The sequence below is a fragment of the Thamnophis sirtalis genome, unplaced genomic scaffold (genome assembly GCF_051295495.1).
Source record: "Thamnophis sirtalis isolate CommonGarterSnake01/CBP01778 unplaced genomic scaffold, rThaSir2_p1.2 scaffold_7, whole genome shotgun sequence".
Lineage (NCBI taxonomy): Eukaryota > Metazoa > Chordata > Lepidosauria > Squamata > Natricidae > Thamnophis > Thamnophis sirtalis.
Genome location: NW_028261387.1, coordinates 78,240,725 through 78,259,725, shown reverse-complemented (window position 1 = coordinate 78,259,725; position 19,001 = coordinate 78,240,725). Strand labels below are relative to the sequence as shown.

Sequence of the window (19,001 nt, the reverse complement as noted above, 5' to 3'; positions counted from 1 at the left end):
TTTGAGTCACTATTGTTCAGCCTGTTCTTGTTATCTACATGTTGAACTAAACTTCTTCTCTTTCCTAACTTAAACCCAAACTTTCTTCTCCCCAGCATTCCTGTTCAGTCTCTTCCACCTCTTGAGTGGCCTCTTTCCAGCCATTCAGGCGCCTACGAATTACAGATTGAGGTGCAACCCAAACCCCACCATCGTGCTCATTACGAGACAGAAGGGAGCCGAGGGGCAGTCAAAGCACAAACAGGGGGACATCCTGTGATTCAGGTACATTGTGTCTTGTTGGGGGGGGGGTATTTTACAGTGCTGTAAACTCCCATGCTGGCTGGGGAATTCTGGGAGTTGAAGTCCTTCCATCTTAAAGTTGGTATATCTTTATCCTGTATTTATTATTTTCTCATAAACAGTTCAAGGTGGTGAACATACCTAATATCTTTCCTCTTCCTATTGTTACCACCACAACAACAACCCTGTGAGATGGGTTGGACTGAGAGACTCTCCCAAGGCTTTCATGCCTAAGATGGAACTAGAACTCACGGTCTCCTGGTTTCTAGCCTTAACCACTAGACCAGTGGCCCCAAACCTTTTGGGTACAAAGGACCGGTTCCATGGAGAAAGTTTTTCATGGTTTCGTGTGCTGCCTGCATCCTGCTGATGGGGCTTTACTAGTTTGTGCGGCCTGGTTTCTGGCATGTCTTGGCTCAGTGCCAACCCATGGCCTGGGAGTTGGGGACCCCTGCGCTAGACCAAACTGGCTCTCCAAAAATGTTGCTAAGGTTGAAAAACACTGCCGTATCAGATCTGGAAAAACAGAGAACTATTCTTTGAAAACTTACTCAAGCCAACAGATCTCCTTTTCTGCTGTCCTCTCATGCTAAAGAGATTGAGTTGTATTTTCCCTCTTCTGGAAGTGAAAGAGGAGCAAAAATACATCTACTGGTAAATTGTTCTCTTCTGCCTGCTGATACAGCTTAAAAGCTCAGTTCCAAAAGATGCCATCTTGTACACAGATAAATAAGGCTTTTGTTCTTATGTAAAGGACATTTTGTAGTTGGGAGGGAAGAGAAAAAGGGGACGTTTCCTAGGGCTAGAGAAAAGAACAGGCTGTAAATATATCAGCTGAATCAACTTTTAATTGATAAGGCTAAAGAGATACTACTTAACATCCTAAGTTGGCCCTTAACACTAACATTTGAACCATTTTGAACTTTGGTATAGAAAGTTTTGCAAAAAAAAAAGAGATAACTTTGGTTCTGGTATAGTTGAGTATGGAAGTAAATTTGGAAGAATTCCCTTTGGTTCTACCACAAAACCGCGGACGACAAAATCACGGTCGACGAAAGCGCGTTATGTGACGTCATCACAGCGCGACGAAAAAGATCGAAAAATGTAAAAATAAAGCGAAAACCTTACCCTAACCCCCCAAAACCTAACCCTAAACCTAACCCTAAACCTAACCCTTAACCTAACCCTAAACCTAACCCTAAACCTAACCCTAAACCTAACCCTTAACGTAACGAAAAACCTAACGCTAACCCTTAACCTAACGCTAAATGTAACGCTAATGCTCTAACCCTAACCCTAACCCTTAACCTAACCCTAACCCTAACCCTTAACCTAACCCTTACCTTTATGTGAATCGGCTTGCTGTAATTTAATTTTTATTTCAATTTTTCGATCTTTTTCATCGCGTTGTGATGACGTCACATACACGATTTCGTCGAACGCGGTTTTGACGGGTCACGTTCCCTTTTCCAGGATGGTTTGTACTGTACTATAAATATTCTAAATACAGTGTAAATATAAATCAAATTCATGTGAAGTATCATGTGAATCAGAGGTGGGTTGCTAATTTTTTAACTACTGGATTGGGCGCGCTCCTGCACGCACACGATGCTTCTGCACATGCGCAGAAGCGTCCAGTCAGGCAGGCGGAGCCTCCCACCACCGCTACTACTGGTTCGGCCAATTTGGGCCGAACTAGGAGCAACTCACCTCTGATGTGAATATATAAAACCTTAGTAAGACCACACCTGGAATACTGTATCCAGTTTATGTCACCACACTACAAAAAAACATTACAAAAAGATGTGGAGATTTTGAAAGAAGCACAGAGAAGAACAACTAAGATGATTAAAGACCTGGAGACTAAAACAAGTGAAGAATGGTTGCAGGAATTTGGTTTGGCTAGTCTAGAGAAAAGAAGGAGTGGGGACATGATAGCAGTGTTTCAATATTTGAGAGGCTGCCACAAAGAGGAGTGGGTCAACCCATTCGCCAAAGCACCAAAGACAAGACAAGAAACAATGGATGGAAACGAATCAAGGAGACAACCAACCTGGAAATAAGGAGAAACTTCCTAACAAAAAAAAAATTAACCAGTGGAACATCTTGCCTTCAGAAGCTGTGGGGGCTTCATCACTGGAGGTTTTTAAAAGGAGACTGGATAGCCACAAGTCTGAAATGGTATAGAATTTCCTGCCTGAGCAGATGGTTGGAGTAGAAGACCTCCAAGGTCTCTTCCAGCTCTATTCTGATTAAATATTGTTTTAGGAGACAAGTGGACTAAAGCACCTTCTTGCCTTTTCTACAGTGAGTGCCATAAATCAAGCAGCCAGTTTGATGTTTATTGGCTATATTGCTTCTTTCTTGAGCAATATCTTTGTTATGTGATGCAATGTGAAGATCTCTTCATTGATATGGTTACAATTGCAATAAAGAAAGGAAGGAGGGTCAATTGAGGCTTGCCACAGTTGGCACTTGGTTTAACAAGGTGTTTGATGGCATGTTGTAAACTTTATGCTGTTATAAAGATACAGCGGCCTAGGCTAAATGAGTTCATGAATTCATAAGAGAAAGTTGAATGAGTTGGAACAGTTTTTGCTGATGTAGACTAAGGTCACTGATGCCACGGGGCATTTCTAAAACAAGGGTAGAAAGCGTCTTCCTTCCCCACTTATTAAATTTGTATCCCTCTTTTCCATCCAAGTGAGCAGAAGAGGCTGCTATCAATGATAGAACATAATTATAAAAACAAAAGTCGAATTAAACCTTGAAAACAGGCAAATAAAACCTCCATCAATCAAAAAAGAAATAAACTGTACACACCAATTAAAACTTGTGTCAATAGACACGTCGAATTGTGTGCCCAAAAGTGTGTCTGGATATACTAAGTCTCTAGAGAGGACTTAGACTTTGCTATATCTGATCAGTCTAGCCAGTATGAACAGTAGGTGGGGATGATGGAGATTGTAGTCAGATGATAATTGGATATCACCCTGTTTTTAAAATATTCTCTTGCCTTTATTACAGTTGGGTAAAATGAAGGTCAACCTTGCTGGATAAATCAAGTTTAGTCTGAGTGGTAGATGGAATTAAAATTTGACGTCTCTGCATGAAATAATGTGTTATTGCAGAGATTCAAAGCAGAAACATTAAATCCAGGGGTGAAATTCAGCAGGTTCTGACAGATTCTGGAGAATCGGTGGCAGAAATTTTGAGTAGTTTGGAGAACCAGCAAATGCCACCTCTGGCTGGCCCCCGAGTGGGGTAGGAATGGAGATTTTACAGCATCCTTCCCCTGCCACACCCACCAAGCCACACCCACAGAACCGGTAGTAAAAAAAATTGAATTTCACCACTGATTAAATCTGTTGATTTCTCCAAGTCTTTTTTTTTTTTTTTTTTAGTGATGAAGAGGCAAATGTACTTTATAGAGATGAAACTTTAGACTTCCTTTTGAGAAAGGAAGGGAGTTCTGGTTCTTTTTGTTTTCCCTTCTGATATTCTGGTATATATATATACATATATATCGCGTTGATACATATTAAAGTCTATCATACTGTTATAAAATGGAAGGGATGGAAGAGAACTTAAGAAATCATCTCGTCTCACCCTCTATCCAGTGCATGGATGCTTTACTGCAAGCAAGAATTTCTTCTTTTTTGATGGAGGAGTAGATAGAGTATTCTGGTTCTACAGGTAGTCCTCTATTTAACAACAGTTCATTTAGTGACCAAAGTTACAATGGCACAAAGAAAGGGAAAGATGACTGTTTCTAGCATGACCATTGCAGCATCCTTATGGTCATATGATCAAAATCCAGAGGCTTGGCAACTGGTCATGTGATTTCCCTTATGACTGTTGCAATGTCCCAGGGTCATGTGATTTCCCTTTTGCGACCTTCTGACAAGCAAAGTCAATGGGGAAGCCAGATTCACGTAACAACAATGGCAAGAAAGGTCATACAATGGGGCAAAATTCACTTTTGGTTAACAACAGAAATTTTAGGCTCATTTGTGATCGTAAGCCGAGGACTACTCGTAGAGCATTGTAAAAGCTGAAGCAATACAGACATTTTGATGCCAGCCCTAAGCAAAAAAGCTAAAAAATGTCCAGAGAAGAGAAGATGAGTAAATTAGCTCTTTGTGGTCTAGTAAGAAAGTTTTAATTGGAAGGGAGGCGTTTTTTTCTACTGCTGGTTTGACAAAATGATTAGGAGTGTGGTGTGTGTGGGCCAGTGTGCCTCAATGTGCCTTCTTAAGTACACATTGCTTCAGTTTGAACCACAAACCAAACCAAACTAAAATGGGATGCAGAAAATAGTAGGATCCCACCTGCTAACTTTGTGTAAATCAGGCCATACTATTAAGCCATAATACAATGCAAACTAATGATGGTTCTGCAACATCTAAATTCTAAAACTGGATTAACTTGGTTTTGCTAACAAGGTTTTACAGGTTAGATTGTTGTAGGAATCCAGCCACCACCTCTACATTTGAAACCTATGCCTTTCCAACCTCCTCCTTAATTCTAAAAAAGAAAAAGGAAGAAGCTGTTGAGAAATGATAAGGAGGTCCTAATTCTTCCACATATAACACCCCCGACTGATATATCTCCTGCCTTATATAGGCTTCATATATTCTTGCTTTGGATTTTTCCAAATAGTGTTTAAAATGGGCAAGGCTGAAATAATCTGGATTAGGAAATATCCTGTCCTTCACCCCTACAAATCTCTTTTTTTTTAAAGGAGGGGAAACATAAGTTATGGCTCAACAACATGGATTTATACATAGCGTCTTGCCTTAAAAGTATTCTGTACTATGACATTGATCACCCAATTGTGAGTCTTTGAAGAAGGCAGCTCTTTGGATTCTCCATAGAGCTTCCTTCTTGTTCTGTAACTGATGGACGGTAAAACCAGTTATGCGATCACCTTTTGTAATCTTTTGATGAGCAACGTCCATGGTGCAGCCAGATTCACTTAATAGCCCTGTTACTAACTTAACAACTGCAGTGATTCACTTGACAATTGTGCCAAGAGAGGTTGTAAAATGGGGCAAAACTCACTTAACCATTGTCTCGCTTAGCAACAGAAATTTGAAAGTCAATTGCGGTTGTGAGTTGAGGACTATCTGTACAGTTGAATTGTCCAATGTCTTCCTACCCAAGTTGTGGAAGTATAAAGTGGATAACTTGCTCTCTGCATGGAATCCAGTGGTTGTGACACATCTATAATAGAAACCTCAATGTCCCTTTTAAACTATGGCTTCAATGTTTCTTTGGAGGAAGCTATTAGAATGGTGTATATATAGTACAATCCAGTTTTCCTTCAGCTCTTGGAGAAAAAGATGTACCAATGATATATCGTGCCCTTGTGTGAGAGGTTCTGACAGGTTCAGCAGGTTCTGACAGGTTCTGGAGAACCTGTATTGGAAATTTTAAGTAGTTTGGAGAACCGGCAAATGCCATCTCTGGCTGACCCCAGAGTGGGGTGGAAATGGAGATTTTGCAATATCTTTCCCCCAGGAGTGGGGAGGGAATGGGCTTTTTGCAGTATCCTTCCCTGGAGTGTTGTGGGAATGGAGATTTTGCAGTATCCTTCCCCTGCCACACCCACCAAGCCACACCCACAGAACTGGTAACAATTTTTTTTGAATTTCACCACTGCTCCAACCCTCTCCCTGGAGGAGGGAATTTTGCTATTTTTACAGTGTGTAACCTGTATGGTCAATATAACTTTGGAAAAAAGTGCAATACTTGAAGTTGTATATAAATCTGGCTTCCGGCATTGATATGTAAGAGCATCATTTCTCCTGTAGTAACTGATGCATAGTTAAGCTAACCATTTTCTTGCTGTAAATCTAGATGAGTGTTATTCAGCTCATTTGTGCAACTTGTATCTTGCCCAAAAAGGAAAGAGCCATTGTTTCTTTTAACGTTTTCTCTAGCTTTATTCATAGACGATCCTTTGTATGCTTTAAAAACAGGTGGCTTTATTCACATCCATGATTACATCTGAAATATATGATGCACTTCTTGGTGATAATTTTCATATTTTGAAATTTGTTTTATTTTGCTCAAGTATATATCTGCTCCTTGAAATTACTTTACTGTACATGAATGTAACTTCGGGCCTCCGATTGTGCTGGCTCTCCAGGAAACAGTTGCTGACACACTGAAAGATGTGATAAGTTTGCTCTTGTTTACTTGTATTTCAGGCATCTGAGGTCATCTATTGCTTTTTCCAGTATTCAGAACTACAATATGGAAATCCAGAGTAGCAATATCATGAGATAACAATGCGCAAAACTAGCTTGCTTGCACATCATTCTAAACTATGATTTCTCTAGTCAACATTTGCTAAATACGCAGTTAGCTAGTTTGATAATAGAATGGAATGGAATGGAATGGAATAGAAGAGAAGAGAACAGAAGAGAACAGAAGAGAATAGAACAGAAGAGTGGGAAGGGACCTTGGAAGCCTTCTAGTACAACCTTCTGCTTAGGCAGGAAACCCTATACCATGTCCAACTTCTTCTTTAAAACGTCCAGTGTTGGCGCATTTAAAGCTTCTGGAGGCAAGTTGTTCCACTGATCAATTCTTCTGAATGTCAGAAAATTTTCCCTTAATTTCTAAGCTGCTTCTTTCCTTGATTAGCAAATCCCTACATTTTCTTGGGGACATGGTGGCTCAGTGGTTAAGATGCTGAGCTTGTCGATCAGAAAGTTTGGCAGTTTGGCGGTTCAAATCCCTAATGCCGCATAACAGAGTTAGCTCCTGTTACTTGTCCCAGCTTCTGCCAACCTAACAGTTTGAAAGTATGTAAAAATGCAAGTAGAAAAATAGGAACCACCTTTGGTAACAGTGTTCAGTGCACCTTCGGCATTTAGTCATGCCAGCCACATGACCACAGAGACGCCTTTGGACAGTGCTGGCTCTTTGGCTTTGAAATGGAGATGAATACCTCCCCCTAGAGTCAAGAACAAGTAGCACAGAAGGGAACCTTTACATTTTCATGAGAGATAGGCAGCTATACAAATATGATAAATAAATACATTTTTAAAAGCCTATTGTTTTCAGATTACTTTTGTGTGTGGTTGTATAACAAATATGCAATAAGAGAGCCCAGCTATCTTGGTACATTTGTTTATTATCCCATATTTTCCTTAGCCAAGCAGATTGTATAGACATTCACCATGACCTGAGGTGGTGGCAGCGTAGAGAATGTTAGGCGCAATATGAAATCCTTATTTATTTTGAATATTCCTTAGCCCTGGAATCACATATTGGCTGAAATTACCCAGAGCACTACAGAGAGGTTAGAAATTTATTTGAAAAAAATCAATGCAAAAGCAGGAATCCTGCTCCTGGTCCTGAGATTCTGCACTTGTCAAGTGACTGAAGTGAATATTTAGCAGCTGCAAGTTCTGCTTTTTGTTTAACCAAGGAACCACTTAAAAAAAAAACTTTAGAAATTCTTTCTAATAATCCAAGACACTGTCATTGGTTCTAGAAATCTCCTAAACCCCTGCTATTTTATTAGCCGCCCAGAGTCCCTGTGGGAGTGGGTGGCATACAAATTCTAATAAACTTAAAACTTGAAACTTGGTTTTTTTTTCTGCAACACTTGAGTCGAGGTAGCCGTGTGCACAGCCACCAAAAACATGGGATGGTACTCCAAATTAAACAACCTGTTTCGGCTTCTAAATCTTAAACAAATAGAGAAGAATCTATTAATAAATTCTAGTTCAGAAACTTGATCTTCTCTGTGTGGAAGTACATGCCCCCATACTAACATTATTCAAGAAAGAGTTGGGAGACGGTGAAGATGGGTACAGCTGCTACACTGAGTGAAGAGTTGAAAAATAATTCTTCATTTAAAAAAAAAAATCTCGCTCCTTCTCTCTGTGTCTGAAAAGGGTGCTGTACTCCACTGGATCTGATATCCCCCAAAGCTTTATCTTGTGGTTATGCTAACTGATGCCACTTCCTCTTCATTGCATGTTGGTCTCAGGAGTTTGGCACTCTCCACTGAAGGGTGTGCATGTGTAAAGTACTTCTAGAACACCAGAACAATTGTCTGTCTGTTAAAATGAAGAGCCTCTGGCGGGATGAGAGGCATTCAGCAAGGACATGGGCTTTTGTATGTTTAACGTCTTGTTCAAGAGCTGAGGCTAGCAATAACTGCCTCTGTTTGGTGGGGTGGGGGCAAAGGCTGGTGTTGACATGAAAATTTGTTCCTTCGTGGTTGGCACAGATGCTCAATTCAGAGAGGATGTGATAAATATATCCCTGCCTCTTAGTAAAGTTGAATTCGACCAACTGTGGTTAAAAAAAAAATGCAAGGAGACTTGAGTGGGGATTCAAACTGCTCCTTGCTGATGATAATTGATGATTGATTGTTTAAGAAATGACAATTCCCTGCTGATTTGTTGCTGTTCAGTTGCTAAGTTGTGTCTGATTCTTTGGAACTCCTTAGATCACAGTACTCCATCATCCCCCACACTCTCCTGTCCTCCATTATCTCCCAGAGATTACCCAATTTTTTGTTCATTGCATCAATGGCACCATCTAACCATCTCATTGTCTGCTGTCCCCTTCTCCTGTTGCCTTCAATTTTTCCCAGCATTGGGGTCTTTTCCAGTGAGTCCTCTCTTCTCATTTGATGGCCAAAGTATTTGAGCTTCAGAATCTCTCCTTGCAAAGGACAATCAGGGTTGGTTTCCTTTAGGATTGACTGATTTGATCTCCTTGCAGTCCAACACCACAATTGGAAAGCATCAATTATTCAGTGCTCACCCTTCCATACGGTCCAATTCCCACAGGCCTAGATTTAGAACAATTAATCAGTGGAACAATTTGCCTCCAGAAGTTGTGAATACTCCAACACTGGATGTTTTGAAGAAGATGTTGGATAACCATTTGTCTGAAGTGGTGTAGGGTTTCCTGCCTAAGCAGGGGGTTGGACTAGAAGACCTCCAAGGTCCCTTCCAACTCTGTTATTCTAATTCTACATTACTACTGAGAAAACAATATTTTTGACTATACAGAGCTTTGTCCACAAGGAGATTCTCTGCTTTTTTAATACACAGTCTAGATTTGCCATAGCTTCCATTCCCTACTAAGGAGCAAATGTCTTTTAATTTCATGGATACAGTCGCCATCTGCAGTGATATTGTAATCCGAGAAAATAAAAACCTGTCACTGCTTCCATTTCTTGCTCTTATATTTGCCAGGAAGTGATGGCACCGGATGCCGTGATCTTAGGTTTTTTTTTTTTTACTAATGTTGAATTCCTTGCTGATAATTGTATCCAGCTTGTGTATGTGATTCTATCTTTGCCATCATTGAATAGATAGGCTTTGAGCAATCAAACTGAGATCTGGATTTAGGTCCAAAGAAAAGAAAGACCATAATCAATGTAGTGATTCATGCTGTTCATGACCTTTTTTGAGGCTACAGCCCCATCCTCTGTGGGTGTGTCTTCTCAAAAAAATGAGTAGAATTGAACAGTTGAAGAGTTGCTGTAAGATTGTACATAAGTACAGGAAATACACTGTATATATAATTTGGGGAGTTTTTCACACATTTTGTTACTCAAGGTAGCTAAAACTAGAACTTATTTACTCAGTGCTGAAGCTTAAAGAAATGAGAATCAGTTTTCTCTATCACGTCCTGCTTGTCACTTTTCTTTGGGTATCAGACTATATCTGAGAGTTCGTTTACAAAATCTCCTGATAAAATTGTGGTTTTACACTCTTAAACATTAACTATTAATGCCTTTATTGTAGTAGAGGCACTATGGATGAAAGTCCAAAGCTTCCACTGTTTAATGAGATTCTACCTCATGAAACCAACTGTATCTACTGTCAGTTGCAACTGTATCTGATAATGCATTAGTTTTTAAGGAAGAAGTAGAGCTTTTGGTAATGGTGGTTTTTATTTTTATTTTTGAGCAACATAGCCACAGCGTATGGGAAATGAAAGAATGAAATGAAGTGATAGCCACAAGTTGCTAGCCACAATTATTTTTCTGCAATTTTTTAAAAAGACATTTCAAGTCTACTTTTACTTAAAACTATTTTAGAATACTTCTCTAATGCCCTTCTTTGAGGTAATTACCAGACTTCTATATCATGCATTCACCCTGCAGATTTAGTAAAAATTGGCTTTCTTCCTTTGTTTTTCTTTTCCATTAAAAAGCCACATAGCACAAAAGGTAAACAGGTGCAGATTACTTTTTGACTGGAACATCAGGGAACAGTTTGCATGGGAGACCTGCAGTTTGCAGTGACAAAAATGATACAACAACACAAATGTATACAACCTTAATAACAGGGAGCTGTTTTTTAGCAGCAACACTTAAGATGCTGGATGTTGTTCTGACCTATGCTTCTCGAAAGCATGAAGCAAACTCGTTGCCTGACAAAAAAACTATTTTATTAATTTACTGTGAATTCTGCTCATTCACATCCAGCAAAGTCTTTCAATGGAGGATGTACAGTCACAAACCTTATTTGGCTTAGAGAGCTGCCAGACTGATATCTGCAAAACTCGGCAAGGAGTCTCGGAGAGTCACGAGCCAATTAATCAAACTAATGGTCTCCTGCAAACTCCACTCCCCTTTCGCTCCTCTTATTTCCTCTGGGAGCGGCCATTCATCGTCCACCTGTGAACTTACTCCCAAGTCGACCCCTGTTCTTTAGCTGTTTCCTTTGTCTGACAACTCTGCGCATGCGCACACTGGGAACAGGCTCCAGCTGTTCATCTGCCTCATTGATGTCTGCCTCTGAAGGCAGCTGATAACTGGCACACAGCTCCGGCCCCATCTCTGCCTCAGACACAGAGCCCTCATCAGAGCCTTCCCCAGACTCCAGGACTGGCCCATGTTCTTCTCCACTGTCTGAATCTGCTACCAGCTCTGCTGGCCACTGGCAAGCCACAATAGATGTCTGTATAGAGATTCTCAGTCATCTAGGTCATGGTTGTCCCAAAAATGTTTTTTCAAGAGGCAAATGGACTTTCTGGTTTTTCTTTGAGGACATTTCGCTTCTCATCCATGAAACCTCTCCAGCTCTAAGATGCTGGAGGAACAAAGAGGCCCAGCTCAGTTCTCCACTGCTTTGGTGCAAAGTAACTGTTCAGAAAAAGGCATTCTTCAGCTGAGGTGTCCTGCTCAAAGATTGAAGATGCAAAGGTTTTCCTTTGATAAAAGAGGAACCTTGAGGAAGAATCCTGGCAAATGACTTTAGAAAGTGGCTGGGTAAGGTCATGGAGGTAGTTTTACCCTTCAGAGGAAACCCCATGGAAAAGGGTTTGGCAGTCATTCATGAAATCCAAGGTTCATGGCATTGCCTGTTCCTATATTAAAATCAGAAGAGGTTTGGGCCCCCCAAAATGGGGTTTTACATTTCTGCTCGACTTGGCATGGGCCAGGAGATTTCTTTCAGAAGCAGTGAGAGGTGATCTGTGTTTCAGACAAAAATCTCTTTCCCCCAAGACTTCTCTGCCACTTGGTCTTAAAATGCCCATTTTTTCCTAAAATCTTGGTAGATGGCAAACAGCTAGCTTGCCTTGCCTCGATCCCCACAAAAATAAACAGAATTGGATCATGTTAGCAGTGGAGGGGATACTGTTTGGGAATCCAAGGATTAAGATCTAGAAATTGGGGGGAAAAAATGGAAGAAATCTTTGGCAAATCAGTGTCAGAGGAGCTGCCCGGAAGTGTTTGTTCATGGAGTCCATTTTGAATGGGTATTTATTTTGCTTATCATTAGAAATACCTATCTTACGTATATACCTAATAGCGTCACCAAACTTGGAACAGTAGACCAGGGGTGTCAAACTCAAGGCCTGGGAGTGCTTAGATCTGGCCTGCTGGGCTGCCCTGGAAAAAGCAAAGGGCCGGCCTGCGGTGGCCCTGCCAGCAAAAACGGAGTTCCTGAGCTCCGTTTTCACTGGCAGAGGGTTGCAGGAAGCTGTGGCAACTGAAAACAGAGCTTGGGAGCCTGTTTTCGCTGGTAGAGTGCTTGGACTACCACAGGCACCCTGACACGAGTGATGTTGAGCTGGCCACACCCACCCTGGTAATGCCCACCCTGTCCCACCAAGGTCAGACACAACCCTGATGCGGCCCTGAATGAAATCGAGTTTACACCCCTGCAGTAGACCATTGGACAGTCTCACCAAGTGATTCCCATGCTGAGGATAGCCACATTGTCATAGTTCCAAGCAATGAGCCCAATTCAATCAAGACTCGGAAGTTCCATTCAGGTTTGAAAGGCCTTTTATTGAGTGCATCGTATCGGCACTTAGAAAGGTAAAGCTAGCTCTGAGTATTTCCCACGCTTCAGATTAATAAAAAGAATAAGAAACTTTCTATCCCCCTCAAGTGTCCCGAGTCATGTTAACCAATCAATCCAGCATTATCAAGGACATTAATTAATGCTTTCCCTCTCAACATGCTAGCTTCCCAAAAAATTTTTAATTAAAGGAATCTTTAAAAAAAGAAGAACATGAGGCATGGCGTTTGCCAGATGTCACAGAATATATTAGCAGACATGCTGACCTCCATATATACCTTTTGTTATGTAAATTACCCAGGATGTAAAATATCATGTTGATTATCTAAGACAGTGATGGCTACCCTTTTTGTTGTTGGGTACCAAAAATGGGAGGGTGTGTGCGTTTTTGCACCCAAGTGTGCCAGCACCCATAATGCACCGCACACACCCCCACATGCACATGCACGCACAACCTCCCCCACGCTCCCCCCCCCACAAGTGCTGCACTACTTGCCTCCAAGCTGAGCTTGGTATTTCATTCGGGGGGGCCAGGCGACGCTGTTTTCGCCCTTCCCAAGCTTCAGGAAATCCTCTGGAGTCTGGGGAGGGTGAATAACAGGCCCAATGGGCCAACTAGAAGTTTGGAAAAGATCCACTTCCAGCTTCCAGAAGGCTCCCGGTGGGGGGGGGGGCAGGGGAGGCGGTTTTCACCTTCCCCAGGTTCCAGAGGCTTTCCTGAAGCCTGGGGAGGGTTAAAACAGCCTCCCTCCGGAAGGCCAAAAATCAGCTTGCTGGCGCATGCATGCGCCCTGGAGCTGACGGCTCTCGTGCCAGCAGATATGGCTCTGCGTGCCAACTGTGGCATGTGACCATAGGTTTGCCATCATGGATCTAGGATATAAAATTTCATCTTAATTACCCAGGATCTGAAATTGTGCTGATACAGCAAAATGCACAGAATGCAGAGGAAAGATTTTGTGTTAAAAAAAATAATACTTCAAAGCATTTGTCTGGAAAAATTAAAGTGATGTTTATATGCATGCCTACACTTGAAAACCATCCTCTCTTCCCAAATTGCTGTTCCTTAACAGTTGCTGGGAAAACATACATGTGTCTGGCTGGGTAGGTGTCTACCTACTTACCTACTATCATTGTTTGTGGATAGATCCTTGGCCAACTGAATCCATAGCACTTGAAAAATGCTGGCTTGACACGAAGCCAACGTTTTTGCAGACTGTTTTCATACAATTTGCATAGACCTCACTAGTCTGGTGCAGAGCAAAGTGTATTGGTATAAGTGTATTAAAATAACAAGAGGAAGGAAGTGGTAAGAAGTAGAAAAGACACGCTTTCTCTCTCTCTCTCTTTGTCTTTTTCTGTTGCTTTCTCTCTGTTTTTGAAAATACATCACACCAAAATTTTGTCCTTTTTTGCTTGGCACTAGTAACCTCTACCAACCTTGGTAGATTGTGTTCAGGTGTAATTCCCATTGGTTTCAATAATTTGTCTTCTGAGTTTGGATATATGGTTAACACAATTCACAGAAGAACTTATAAAACTTCACTTGCCCTTTTGACTTTTCTTCCCTGTAAGAAATCTGATTGTGGCCAATTGGTTTCAGGTCAGAATTGCTACCAAATTAATGTCAATTTTTTGTACTGGTGAAGATTCATGCAAGCCAAGTTTCTTTTCCTTCCTTTCCCCTGCTCAAAAAATCCATGTTCCTTAAAAAGACAAAATAAATTAAGAATGCAGAGTGCATTATGTTCAATTGTCTATGTATCCATGTGTGTTTCTGGCAGGCGTGGTCCCTAATATAAGTTATATAGCTACAATGTTTTATGATGAGAAATTACAATTTCTCTGATACGTATGTTACATTGTTTTGCTGACGAAGAGTATTCTCCCATGCTAGTTTATGGTTTATACCTGGAGAATTAGGACAAGCTAGACAGGTCTGGTGTAGAAATCACTGTAGAGCAGGGGTGTCAAACTGGCATCCTGTAGGCTGGATACATCACATGCCCACTCCAGCTCCACGAAGGGAAAAAACATCACAAAACGTTACATGATGGCAACATGATTTGGTGAGTTTGACACTTGTGCTGTACAACAACAATATATGAAGTGTTAGGACTTGGCAGGAAAAACACAAATCCTTTATCACAATAGTACATGCAAAATCAGCAATAGGACACAACACACCAAACATCACAATAGTTGAATAAAAGTTTTACTGATAGATAGGTCAATGCAGTGGTGAAATTCATTTTTTTTTACTACTGGTTCTGTGGGCGTGGCTTGGTGGACAGGGCAGGGGAAGGATACTGCAAAATCTCCATTTTCCTCTTAGTATCACACCTGCCCGAATTTAGGCTCCTAGGATAGAAAGACCCTCAACTCCATTTGTGCAAAAGAGATAGTTTTACTAAAGCCAAATGGTTATAGTACAGCAAAAAGCCAGAGCTAAAGTTTTGCACAAGAAGTTTCTCCAGTTAACTTCCCCTTTTACAACTTTCTCTGTTGTCTTCCTATTTTCCAGTTACATTGGAAGAGGTTTTGGTAACAGTCCCTGCAAATGGCAGGCTGGATGGGGACCCATTCCATTCCATTCCCAGCCCCTGGCCTTGGGATGGTGAGCTGATATCTAGAGATGGCAGGATGACTGCTTTCTGTTTCCCTCTTCCCACAGCTCCCTCCTCTTATAGTCTATGGCAGGCTGGCTTCTAGCAAAGCAAGGCCAGAGCTCACGATGTTAGTTCTGATACTTACTGCAGCATTAGGAGCTATAACAAGGGGATTGTCAAAATTCTTGACAAAATTAGAATTAGTCACCCTCACAACATTCAGTTTACACACACACACACACACACACACACACACACACACACACACACAGGAAATATTTCCATGGAATCACATAGACAGGGTATTATATAAAAATTCAAGCTTCATAAAGCAACCACAATATGCTTTATGATAGCAGTATTCCAATAAATTATTCTCCAAAGCGCCAGAGGGCAGGACAAGAAACAATAGTTGGAAACTAATCAAGGAGAGAAGCAACCTGGAATTAAGGAGAAACTTCCTAACAGTGAGGACAATTAACCAGTGGAACAGCTTACCTCCAGAAGACGTGGGTGCTTCATCACTGGAGGTTTTTTTAAAGAAGAATCTAGATTCTAGACAGCCACTTATCTGAAATGATATAGGGTCTCCTACCTAAGCAGGGGGCTAGACTAGAAGACCTCTAAGGTCCTATTCAGCTTCTGTTCCATTCCGTTCCGTTCTACTCTACTCTACTTTATTCTACTCTACTCTACTCTACCCTACTCCTTATTAATTTTGTTTCAGAGAAAAGTTTACTGTACTTAGGAATGTTCAGAAGTTATGCATCAACTGAGTATAAGGAAGTGTTTAGGAGAACAGGCAACCAATTCAGACTTATAACGTGATTTATATAATAAATTGTCAGTGAGGCCTGACTTTATCTACAGGGGTTCATTTTGCAATATACCCTGTATATTACAGTGGTATTTGGGCAATTATAGAATAAAATGTGAATTAACCCTAAAGGTCTTGATTATTTCATTACTATTAGCACCTGGCAGTTGTGTCTTGAAAGTCTTAGGCATTTCTGAGGGGGTTTTTTGCACCAGAGAAGAAAAACTCTCTTTCAAGAGTTTTCTTATCTTAATTGTGCACAGCAGGAAAAGGTTGGAGGAAGTTAGTTTTCACTTGGTTTATATTTGCCTTTAATTAAGTGTAGGAAGCAGGGACTCTCTTTTCCTTTTCTTTTTTAAACTAAAAGTTGACAAATGCATTTCTGAGTCACCACACCATTTATGAAAAAAGACACACATGCTCAGACTGGATGTTAAAATTGCTTCCCTTAAAACTATAAAAGGATCCACCAGGAATTAATTTAGAACCGATGATCTCCCTCATGAAATTTCCACCTATACAATCAAATCATTTTGCCTGCCAGTGTCTGTTTGGGGGATTTTCAATTGGATGCGCATGGACACTTTTGTTCCTTCCCCTATTTGAAAAAGAGGCACTTTTAATTAAAAGGAGAACAGCAACAACAATGGGAAGCTGTCCGCCTTTAAATCAAAGTGACATATTCCATTCTTCTGTTCTGATTTCCAAGAATAAAGGTAGCCATTCATCAGCATTCTTAGAAAGTAAAAGCAGAGCTATGTTGCAAAACTGGCAAAAGAAAGCAAAGATTTGTTGTTAGTTGCAACCCCATGGACAACATTCCTCCAGGCCTTCCTTTCCTCTACCATCCTCTGGAGGCCATTTTGCAATCCCAAATTACTGGAGCACCAGTTGAACATCATCGGCATTAACAAATCACCACCAGTCAATTGCAGAAGGCAGCTTACTTCTTGCAACAATACCTTAACAACATCAAACATCAACAATAATAGTAATAAAAATAAAGAAAAAGAAGGAAGCTTATGACAATGAATCATGCTTTGCACCCTAAAAGTGATGTTGACTGATTGTATCTACCAAGAGCAGAAGGTGGTTGAGGACTCCTACAAGTAAAGCAGACTGTGGAAGAAGAAAGACACAGCTTGAGCAATAGCAATAGCAGTAGACTTATATACCGCTTCATAGGCCTTTCAGGCCTCTCTAAGCGGTTTACAGAGAGTCAGCATATTGCCCCCAACAATCTGGGTCCTCATTTTACCCACCTTGGAAGGATGGAAGGCTGAGTCAACCCTGAGCCGGTGAGATTTGAACCGCTGACCTGCTGATCTAGCAGTAGCCTGCAGTGCTGCATTTAACCACTGCACCACCTTGGCTCTGGCTTGAATGACTACATCCAGAAAAGTGAAGAACCAATGATTAAGGAAGTAAATAAAGGAGGCCTTTTGAAGACAACTAAGTTAAAAGCTGAATATAAGAAAGAAGTAATTGAGAAACGAGCTGAAAATTGGAAAAGCAAAGCTATGCATGGCCAATACTTGAAAAGTATTGAAGGCAAAGCTGACCAAAAATTAACTTGGAACTGGTTAAGATCAGGAGTACTGAAAAAAGAAACAGAAGGCTTTATTTTGGCAGCTCAAGAACAAGCCTTAGCCACAAACTGCATGAAGGCAAAAAATCAACATGTTACCACCAACAGCAAATGAGACAGTCAACCACTTGATCAGCGGGTGCAGCAAAACTTCACAAACTGACTACCTACAATGTCATGGCTGAGTTGCTAAGATAGTTCACTGGAAATTGTGCCAGAAGTTTGGATATGAGTACAGCAAAAACCACTGGAAACATCAGGTTGAGAAGGTTCTAGAGAATGAAAAAGTCAAGATCTTGTGGGATTTCAGAATTCAGACTGACAGGAACTTGGCCTACAACACACCTGACATAACAATAGTTGAAAAGAAAAAAGTTTGGTTCATTGACTTTGCAATACCTGGTGATGCACGAATTGAAGATAAATAGCAAGAAAAAATTACAAAGTACCTGGACTTGCAAATTGAAGTTGAGCGACTGTGGAAAAAGAAATTGTGGCTTGTCCTGATTGCAATTGGAGCCCTTGGAACAACACCTAAAGGGCTACCTCGCTATTTGAAAATTCTAAATTTACCTGACTTGAACATTCTGACTCTACAAAAAACCACCCTACTTGGAACAACTTATATCCTCCGACGTTTCCTTAACAATTGGTCCTTGGTTAGGACTCGAGCTGTTGAGCTATCAACCAGCCCCAAAGGCTGTGAATCTCACCAAAGATTAACATAATAATGATAATGATGATGATGATGATGAGGATGATGATGATGATGATGAAGAAGAAGAAGAAAAAGAAGAAGAAGAAGAAGAAGAAGAAGAAGAAGAAGAAGAAGAAGAAGAAGAAGAAGAAGAAGAAGAAGAAGAAGAAGAAAAAGAAAAAAAGAAGAAGAAGAAATGCAACATTTGGATTTTACTGGCTTACAATTCTTTGAGATAGGGCAAGTTGGCAACTGAAATTTAATCATGCCCATATTTTAATAGGCCAATTTCTGCAATACAAGTGTTCTTGTTTTCAGAATGATGTTATTTATTTATCTGCCTGAGTACCTAGCATTTCCTTGGGCCAGAGACCAAGTCTGGCCTTGTTAATATTCCAGTGGTAGGCAAAAGAAAAAAAGAGTCCATTTCTACCAAAAGAAAGAAAGAAAACCCCAAAATAGAATATGGAAAGGTACACATCATGTCTGGCTGGTCTTTTCCTTTTTGGTAAAGGTGACTCAAAATACATTGGGTTTTTTCTCCAATCTACTCTCTCTATATATACACTTTGGGGGAAGGATTGTTTTGAATTGCTCACCTAAGTTGAGACACGAGATCCTCTTAGGGATTCCTATGTGTCTTTCTTGTTTCTTTTCTTTTCTTTGCCATTGCTGTCCTTAATTCTTGATTATGAATCCTTTTTGTGCC

The 19,001-nt window shown here is 40.7% G+C and overlaps 1 protein-coding gene across 2 annotated transcripts in view; it reads left to right on the top strand.

The window, feature by feature from the left end:
* The window catches only part of NFATC2 (nuclear factor of activated T cells 2), a 164,191-nt gene that overhangs the window by 23,307 nt on the left and 121,883 nt on the right, over nucleotides 1-19,001 (top strand). For both annotated transcript variants that reach the window (XR_015697362.1, XM_014057931.2), the window contains exon 3: nucleotides 96-264. Coding sequence is in view for 1 of the 2 variants with exons in the window: in XM_014057931.2 (XP_013913406.2) it covers nucleotides 96-264 (169 nt within the window). In the remaining variant the exon portion in view is untranslated. The remainder of the gene's footprint in view (nucleotides 1-95; nucleotides 265-19,001) is intronic.